The sequence below is a fragment of the Eurytemora carolleeae genome, unplaced genomic scaffold, assembly GCF_000591075.1.
Source record: "Eurytemora carolleeae unplaced genomic scaffold, Eaff_2.0 scaffold832, whole genome shotgun sequence".
Lineage (NCBI taxonomy): Eukaryota > Metazoa > Arthropoda > Copepoda > Calanoida > Temoridae > Eurytemora > Eurytemora carolleeae.
The window spans coordinates 91,553-101,783 of NW_019397381.1; the positions used below are offsets into that span (position 1 = coordinate 91,553).

Here is a 10,231-nt window from a genome sequence, read left to right on the forward strand (position 1 = left end):
CAAATTTTAAATAACCTTTTTTATAATAATATATTTTTTTTGTAATCATGGTATAAAAAATCGTTTTGAAAAAGCTTAAAAAATACTGCTGCAAAAAAAAATATTAAAAATAACTGAAAAAAAACCAGGTCCTCTGTGAAAACCTGAACCAAACTATCTGTGTGTGTGCAAGTAAAAAACAAACTAGGCAAAAAGAAAAAAAAAGTTTATTTTAAAAATGTTGAAAATCTATACAAATCAGAATATTTTTTCGTTAACTTTATATAATTTTTATTACCTTAAATATAGACGGATTGGCTTTTCAGCTTCTCCCATCGTTGACAACACTGCAAGATATATCATATTTGTTTTCATTATTTTTCGTTGTTCATTTATAACTTTTTTTGTAGACAAACTGAGTTTAAGATGTATCCTATTGATTACACCCTCTAAACTGAGTTTAAGATATTCTTCTTCTTCTTCTTCTTCTTCTTTTGTTTCTTCTTCTTTCATTAGATTTAGAATTTCGTCTCTTTAAGAGACTGTCATCGTAATTTCAATAGACTTCAAGGGCAAAATCAAAAGGTTTCTTCTAAATCGTTGACAGTCCCTTTAATTCCCTATTATATGTGGACACCCTGTATGGTATCTAGGTGGCCTGAAGGAATAGTTCCCTATGAAATAGACGATGAAGCGAATGATTTAAGAATATTTGCTGTTAAATTATCAATGGCAAAGGTAAACTAAACCATGTAATGTGAAGAACTAGGCAAAATCCCTGGCATTACCCAAGAAAATAAGTCATAAATCTTGTGAATATGAGGTCAAGTCTAAGACGTTTTCATAAAAAAAACTTTTTTATGCATCTGCATTTTGAATATGGCCATCCAGGTGTTTTTAATATCAATTGCCCCTTTTTTTGAATGGATGTAAACATTCTTTGTTCCGATGCATTTTCTATGATAATGGGACTTTTTTTCGGGGACTTTTTTGTATAAATTCATACTGAAGCCAGAAAAAAAGTCCTAGAAAATAAAGTCTTGAATTGGTAGGACTTTATTTCCGGAGACTTTTTAATAAAAGGACTTTTTTGCCGCAGGACTTTTTTAGTGCGAAATATTAGGCCTTTTTTCCGGAAACTTTTTCCAAGAAATTTTTTGGCGGTTACCCTCCGGAATGTGGGTTTCTTATATATGCCTTCAAATTACCGTAGTAACAAAGAATTTCATTGAAATTACAATATATCAAACGAAACCAAAACTGCATGAACATTAAATATCAACATTATTTTTCATGGACAACATCAGAAAAGCTTTTAAAATGTGGGGACACATTTTTTTAACACATTTTTAATATCTTTTCGTGAATTGACAATCCTAAAGTCGTGTATCAATTATAATTTTAGCGGGGTTCTCTTTATGATTATTTTTGGAAATTTTATTTAAAGCTTTCTCTACAAGAATATATATTATATATTTCTATAAAATACAACTGTTGCGTAAATGTGAGCAAACCCCAAGAAATCAATAATCCCAGGTAGATTAAGTTAGGCAGACTGAAGAGGTGAGTATACTAAAGGTGAGGTCTGTTTACACTGCACAATTGCGGTGTTTTGACTAATCAAAGTCATAACTTGAGTCTAAAAGTCGTCTACCTAGTCCAGAATGTCATGGATATGACTGTAGTTCTAAACATCTATCTACAGATTGTAAACAAACTTCATTGTTTTCCTGGCATTGATTGACAGGGTAGAATCTTAGGAAGACATATTTTTTAAAAAACTAACTATTGTTAATTTGCCTAAGACCCCNAAGTATACACACCTTGGGTAGAATAAAGTCTAGAATTTTTAAAAATGAAAAGCCTCCATGGCAATTTGACAACACAGTAAAATAAAATAAAACACATGACTTCCATCAAGACAAGGTTGTAATGCAAGGAAAGTTAATTACAGTTGCGTATACTCTGCGTACATATTGAAACCAGTTCTGTCTGGCCGGAATTTTTTAAACAAGAATAGATGCATCAGTGTTCGTTTAGTATCCGAGGAGGTTAAAAACATTAGATTTTGATAATTATGATAATTCACATAATAGTTATCTATGACAAGAATATTTCATTGATTTTTTATGTGAAAGATGGATCCCATGTCAGGCTGTGACATCCGTCACATTACCGCCCAGTGACAGTATACTGCAGTACACCTCTGAAATAACTTTCCTTGCATTAAATCCTTGCATCAAGGAATAAATATCAGCAAGTTTAAAAAGAAAGGAATTCGCGCAGTGGTAAAACAGTGGATTGAGTGTCTTTTACTCTCAATAATCTCTTTTGTAAAGAAATAAGGATTACGTTTTTGTGATAAGCAATAACAACTTCTTTTACTTTTAAATAAATATTTTATTATTGTTGTTGTAGATCTCTAAATATATATTTTATTATTGTTGTTCTAGATCTCTAAAGTGTCCTGCGTAAATAAATATTTTATTATTGTTGTTCTAGATCTCTAAAGTGTCCTGCGTAAATAAATATTTTATTATTGTTGTTCTAGATCTCTAAAGTGTCCTGCGTAAATAAATATTTTATTATTGTTGTTGTAGATCTCTAGAGTGTCCTGCGTAAATAAATATTTTATTATTGTTGTTCTAGATTTCTAAAGTGTCCTGCGTAAATACATATTTTATTATTGTTGTTGTAGATCTCTAAAGTGTCCTGCGTAAAGTTTGTCCCTTATGAAGAAGACATTCATAGGTTTGATTATTAAAAAAAGGAAAAAATTTAAATAATTTTAAAATGATTGTTTTGTTTTGTTTCAGCCAGTTTGTGAGATTTCAGACTAGTGCTGATGGATGCTGGACCAAGGTGCAGGGAGATTCTGCAAACATGTGACTTAAAGATCGTCATTTAACTACGCAGCATTAAATTATTTTGACCAAATTTTTCAAATTCTTCATTATGTTTAGTAATTTTTTTGGGGTTAAACCACAGAACCCTGAAAAATATACAGAGATTTCCAGCTATCAGTTTTCGTGGATAATTAACGATCTACGACGAGATTGAAATCGTCCTTGTATTCTCATGTTTATTGAGAGTCGAGACTCCTCTAACGAAAATATTTTTATGAAAAATAAAAAAAAAATTATTTTTTGAAAAAAATAAAAAATAAAATAAAAATAATTTGTTTGAAAAATAATACTTTTTTGTTGTTGAGACTGTTGGAAGGCCGATGAATGGTCCCTCTGTTGTTAATATTGGAGACGGATGTGGAAGCGGGAAAAAAATTCTTCACGAGGTGAAAAATTATTTTTTTTTCTTCATGAATCAGAGACCAAATTTAATGAGTTTCAAAAGGTACATCACTGAACTTCCTATCGCCGGTTCAAATGCTAAATCACCGATTCAAATCCTCATGAATCTTTAATTGTTAATCGGTCTCTTGAATATACGTTGACAGTGGATCAAATAGATTTTCTTAAACTATTTGGAACCAGAAATTGTTAAACATTACATTTAGGTTTTACACTCGGTGGGAATGTTTCACACACATCAGAGACACGACAGGAGCATTTTTAAAAATTCAATCGATCAATCAATCAATCAATTAGTCCTAAAAGAATTGACGTCTAAAACTCCCTGGGGGGGGGGGTGAGGGGTTTCTTGGGGGATTTTTTCAAGCCCGGCTTTCATATATCTATGCAGTTAGGCGTTGTTCCATTACTAAATTTATACTGTTATTAATTTTCACCCAAAATCACTGAAATAAGAAGAAAGTAAAACTGATGCGCAGTGCTACAGTTACGACATTTTTGCTCTTTTCAATAGCTTTTCAATAGCTTTTCATAATTTTTCAATAACTTTTCAATAGCTTTTCATAGCTTTTTAATAGCTTTTCAATAGCTTTTTAATAGCTTTTCATAGCTCGTCAATAGCTTTCCAATAGCTTTTCAATTGCTTTTCATAGCTTTCCAATAAGAGGAGAGTTATGATTGAAAACATATTAGATTTTCATCTCATGTGGAATTTACTTTTGTTTAATATTTACAGCAGTCGATCAGGTAATAAAGTACTTTCTTGTTTCAAGCGCTATTTGGTGCATGAAAGCACTTATCAGAAGAAAATTATCTTTAATTTCTAATTCAGGATGTCTTTAGTAACAGTACAAAACTTGGATATATTAATAAAGAGAAATGTATTCAGAGCTGGGAACTTTAGAATGGATAAACTTTAATCCTGACTTCTTGATCCGAATATCCACTGTGGAAACTTTTCATTTTTGTCCTAATCCACTCTTTTTCTCTCTCCTTGGATATACATTATTTGTTTTCTCCAGTGAGAATATTTCTGTTCTCTTGTTGGTTGCCCACTTTTCTCTAATTGGCTGCTACAGTTTCTCAGATGATTAAATATTAATTTGAATTTTATCGTTTTTCATACACTTTTAAGATAATCTTGCAAGATTATGTTAATCTGGAGATTAAGAAAAAGAGTGGATTAAGCCTTAATCCCGATATCCACCATTCAAAAGTTCCCAGCTCAGAGCTGGGAACTTTAGAATGGATAAACTTTAATCCTGACTTCTTGATCCTAATATCCACTGTGGAAACTTTTCATTTTTGTCCTAATCCACTCTTTTTCTCTCTCCTTGGATATCCGTAAATTGTTTTCTCCAATGAGAATACTTCTGTTCTCTCATTGGTTGCCCGCTTTTTTCTGATTGGCTGCTACAGTTTCTCAGATGATTAAATATTAATTTGAATTTTATCGTTTTTCATACACTTTTAAGATAAGCTTGCAAGATTATGTTAATCTTGAGATTATCAAAAAGAGAGGATCAAGCATTAATTCCGATATCCACCATTCTAAAGTTTTCAGCTCAGTTTAATTACTTTTGAATGGTTGATTATTCTTTACACGCATATTTTTATAATAGTTAGGGAGAGAAGGTTTTGACAACATAAAGGTTTTAAAAAGGTTAAATCGGGATTTTGAATACAAAGGAAAAAAATAATAATTCAATTTAAAATATTTTTAAATTTTATCTAAAATTAAACCCAACGAAGTGGGATGAAATTTAATAATAAATATTATATTAATTTTCTGAGAACACAATTTTAAAAACAAAATAGAATATGTCGAGATAAAATTATGGAAAAAATCAAAGTCATTAGATTTAATAAACTTTTCCTCGGTATAGATATATTAGACCTTTAACTAGCTAGAGCAAGTTGTAAAGTACAATTTACCAGCTAGAGCAAGTTGTGCAGTACCTTTTACCAGCTAGAGCAAGTTGTACAGTACCTTTTACCAGCTAGAGCAAGTTGTACAGTACCTTTTACCAGCTAGAGCAAGTTGTAAGGGGGGTTAGGCCCCTTTTTAAAAAATCTACTGTTTAATTGAAAAAAGCAACTTAATAAACAGCTTTTGAAACAAAATGATAAAAAATCATTTTCTGAATCAGGTGAAAGTTGTTTTAAAAAATGTTTGTGAAGAGATGACTATATTGTGGTGAATACATCTAATATTAGTCCAGGCAATGCTGCTGGGTTCAAACAACTTACTAAAACACAGGTTAAAAAAGAAATATTTTTCATTGATATACACTGCGTGAGTCAAAAAAGAGTGGTCTGCTTCCAAACAAATAAAAAAAAATTCTAAAATTTGATATTTTTCAAGCTTGTTTAAAAATATTTTTTATTTTTTGCAACTTGCAAAAAAACATTAGAAGTACTAAAATTATTTCTATCAAATCCTAAAATTTTTGAAAATCAGGTTGACCAATTAAGATTTCACGATTATTTTAAACATTCTCCATACCTTTGAAGGTATTTTACTGATCTAATTCTATTATTCTATTCATTGTTAGCCTTGCTAAGAAAGAAAAAGTTTGAGATGTACAAAACGAAAATAATCATAATTTCTTTGGACTCACCCTAAAACTATATAATTGTGGTATAATCGCCTTCTTAAAGGAATTTTAAAATATTTTAGTTTAAAGATTTCCCCAATCTTATGTGTTGGTCGTCTTCCGTTGTTTTCCAACATGTTTTGTGTTCTAAACTGCACAGAACAGAAATAAACAAATCAATTTTTTGAAAAATTTTTTGAAATGTTTAGCTTTTCTTTTACCGACAAATGATGCGACTTTAACGACGACCTGACACCCTTTAAATATGAATATTGAATGTTTTAGGCTTTTACGTTAAAGCGTCTATTTAATAAGTTGGTAAATACAGACATGTAAAGATTGATGGAGAAATAAGACTTATCTAATTCCGTACAGTCGCCTCTGAAGACTCATCTTTTGAGGGTAACCCTGTAGATTGAATTTCAAAATGTCCGAATTTTAGTTCCCCGATCTCGGAGTGGCGTATGACTGTCGGAGTATAATGCATTATCCAAAAAAGTTCTTTTCCGTCAATCAAGAAAACACCATTGATGCCAAGGTAAATAAAGAGAATACCATTGATGCCAAGGTAAATAAAGAGAATACCATTGATGTCAAGGTAAATAAACATAACACCATTGATGTCAAGGTAAATAAAGAGAACACCATTGATGCCAAGGTAAATAAAGAGAACACCATTGATGCCAAGGTAAATCAAGAGAATACCATTGATGCCAAGGTAAACAAAGGGACCGTTCATTTTTGGGAAGGTATAACCACACTCACAGAGGGTAAATGACTTTTCATCATATTTTCTTGCTGTGTAAAAAAAGTAAATTCGCCGTCCGCCGTGAAGATTAGATTTTCAACTTTTTAATACTGTGGTCTGCGATTATATCAATACAATAAAGAAGACTTTTTATAAATAATGCATAGATCCCTAACGAGAATTTTTCAAATAGCAAGTTTACAAGTAAACACAAAGAAGCTTTAATTGACAAGTGCTCTTTGTTTACATTTTTATATGTCTCTTCTGTTGGAAATCAACTTTAAGAAATCAAAATAGGAAATCGTCTTTATTGTGTTGATATAAACGAGGATGACTGTAAAAAATAAAGAATAAACTATTTCGTAATTTAATCTGCATTGCTTTAATTAAAAAAAAGAAGAAGAAAAGAAAATACAGCTGAAAGTCTTATTTATTATCTATGACATGATGGAAGTCATAGATTAACAACAACTCAGATAGAACACTAGATGTCGTCTTTTTAAGTATTAAGGGGTTTTCGTTCACAATACTTCTGAGGCAGAGGCCCAAAGGAGTTTATAGCAGTCTATCTCTGTCTTGTAATTCAACACTACATGCGCGGAAATCCTTTTGGCTTTTGCCTTAGGTATATTGTGAACGAAAATACGATATCTAGTGTTCTATCTGTGTTGTTATTAATCTATGATTGAAGTAGATACATCATGAGAAATAACAATTAAGATTGACCGTAGATTTTCCTCTTTTTATTTTGGTGGATTTTTTTGTCTCCACTTTAAAGTCGTTACTCGTTACCATCTTTTAGGAGGGGGAAACTGCACTTCTACGGGTCCTGAAATTTTTAGAATGCAATGACTTATAATTTTTATTTTAGGACGGCGGGAAAAGAATAACTAAAAAATATATATATATAAGGATGTAAAAACTGTACTACTTTGGGCCCTGAAAAGGCTAAGATGTCTTAAAATATATATTTTAGGATGGTGGAAACTGCACAACTGTGGGCCCTGAAAATGCCAAAATGACTGAAAATGATATTTTATGGCTAAACCTGTTCTACCAGTGCCCTAAAGTTTAAAATCTTTAAAGAATATTTAATTACAATTGGCATAAATTTGTTCTTATTTGTTTAAATCAATAAATACTTTCTAAATTATTATAATAACATAACTTTTCCCGACCCACTTCTCGAAACCAAAATATTGAAGGTATTTTGCGTTCTAGTTTTCTTTGTTTTACAGATCTAGGCTCACAGTGCACAGTGAACACAGTCTTGAGTTAAATATATTTGTTTATTGAGTTAAATAAATACCGTTCTAAAATCAGACCTGATCTCGGAATCTTGGAAAAAGCTTGCAATTGCTTTCAAGTGAAAATGGTTAAATATAAACATTAAACAAAACATTCATCAACAGAAACTAGAAAAAATATTGGCAAAGTTTATCCTTTTTCAAGAACTAGACAAACGGAAAGGGTAAAATCTCCGCAACATTACTGACCTACGTCTAATTGTGACCTCTAGTTTAAATTTGTTTTAAGTATGAAGTAAATTTATTAAATTTAAAACATTTTTGTTTTTATCAAAAGTTCTTCAATAAGAGGAGCTTTGACTGAAGACATATAAAATTTCAATCTTACGTCACTACGTCACAACTTTAGTTTGAAGTGAAAGGAGTAAGTTGGGTGCATAATTATAAAGGGTCAACTGAAACTACGTAGACAGTCCCTTTAATTCTTAAATAATATGGACAAAACGTCTAGCAAATACTATTCTACAAACTAGTTGTATATAATTGTATGTATACAAACAGATTTAATAATGAAGACGACATTTTGAAGAAATCTGCTAATAAAATTATTGAAACAGGAAAGTTAATGTTGATAATGAAATAAAGGATTCTACGGTTCTACTATGGCTTTCATCAATAATTTCTTAAAAGAAATATGGTCCTAATCAGCATATTAGTTTATATAATATTTTTTTTATGTTTTGTCCGGGTTATTAAAGGGAGTGTTTGCGAAAAATGAAAGGGGGTATAGGCTTAATGCGATAAAAAAGCGCTTTTGATCGCTACTAATCTTACTTCTATCTGTTGCGTCTATAAGGAGAGAATTGTAAAAGACGTCTCATACCGAATAACTAAGCGGCCATACAAATTGAGAAAATTGCAACATACGACTTAGACCATAAAAAATCAATTTATTTGCAAACAAATCATTTAGATATTACATCCTATAGTCATAGTCATAATATTTTATTTTTTAGAAAACGTTTTTAACGAATTTCGAAAATTGTGAGTGGTGCGCGGCATTCTTAGATAGTTGCGCAAGCGACAAGAGAAATAAACAAATTCAAAACAAATTAATTAAAAAATATTATAAAATATAAACTATATACAAATGTGGCGAAAGGTAATCGATGACTATTGTTTGTAATATCTAAATGATTTGTTTGAAATTAAATTGATTTTTTACGGTCTAAGTCATATGTTGCATCTTTCTGAATTTGTATGGCCGCTAAGTTATTCGGTATGAGACGTTTTTAACAATTTTCTCCTTTTAGACGCAACAGATAGAAGTAAGATTAGTAGCGATCAAAAGCGCTTTTTTATCGCATTAAGCCTATACCCCCTTTCATTTTTCGCGAACACTCCCTTTAAATAATTGTAAAAAACGTTTTTTTCTGCTGACTGAAACAAATGGCGAAATATTACAAACGACTTTACGCTATTATTTAAAAATTGAACACTGTAAAAATATCTTTTTTGTATAAAATTAATCCTATTGTTCAGCTGAGCTATACATGTCTAGCCAGTCACTCCCTTTATGTCTTGAAGTTCTCTGACCGTAAAACTGTTTTTCCGTCCTAATCTAAACAAAGTCTTGTTTCTTAAACTGAATATATAACTTTGAGGGAAAAAACAGGATTAAGTATTTTGTTGCATTTTTAGCCTCGACAGTGACAGCCTGGCAATGTGCATTAGTGAACATTTAAAAACGAATATTACATTAAAAAAAATTTCGCAATCCCCCCCCCCCCCCCTCCTTAAAAATGTTAAAATATAGTAAGGTCATTTTATATGTCTGCATGTACTCCTTCTTGTAAGATTTGTATATATATAATTTCTTTACTGTAATATCGGTTTTCATGTCCTCCCACCTTTGATACCTATCTGTATGTACCCAACCTGTCATATCTGTCCACATTTATAATAATAAATAATATCTATAAACTTTTACTCCTACTTGTAAGATCTGTATACATATGTAAACAAACCTTTGAGAAGTGTCCAAACGTACGTCTACCTGTGAAATGTGTCTGTATGTTCTCCTACCTGTGAGACCTGTGAACAAGCAACTGATCATTAATTAATGTAGAATCCTAGGAATCCCACAGACATTAACTGTCCCCACAATCTACATACATACACAGTCAATCCTACACTATTCTCATCATCCTCATCCTGTTCATGTAGTCACCCATTCATCCTCTTCATCCTCATCCTGTATATTGACCCATTTATCCTCTTCATCCTCATCCTGTATATTGACCCATTTATCCTCTTCATCCTCATCCTGTATATTGACCCATTTATCCTCTT

The 10,231-nt window shown here is 31.2% G+C and overlaps 1 protein-coding gene and 1 long non-coding RNA gene across 2 annotated transcripts in view; one reads left to right on the top strand and one right to left on the bottom strand.

The window, feature by feature from the left end:
• Positions 1–636: 636 nt before the first annotated feature.
• LOC111713980 (astacin-like metalloprotease toxin 4) lies at positions 637–7,788 on the top strand. Its single transcript, XM_023488982.1, has 8 exons — positions 637–717; positions 2,678–2,730; positions 2,796–2,841; positions 3,191–3,271; positions 3,494–3,540; positions 5,469–5,547; positions 6,327–6,422; positions 7,609–7,788. Exons 1-8 carry the CDS (start codon positions 709–711, stop codon positions 7,705–7,707), a joined length of 510 nt encoding a protein of 169 aa, XP_023344750.1. The 5' UTR covers positions 637–708; the 3' UTR covers positions 7,708–7,788.
• Positions 7,789–10,024: 2,236 nt separating this feature from the next.
• LOC111713979 (uncharacterized) overlaps positions 10,025–10,231 on the bottom strand; it is an 11,747-nt gene continuing 11,540 nt past the window's right edge. Inside the window, exon 4 of the long non-coding RNA XR_002767850.1 lies at positions 10,025–10,226. This is a non-coding gene — a long non-coding RNA (uncharacterized LOC111713979). The remainder of the gene's footprint in view (positions 10,227–10,231) is intronic.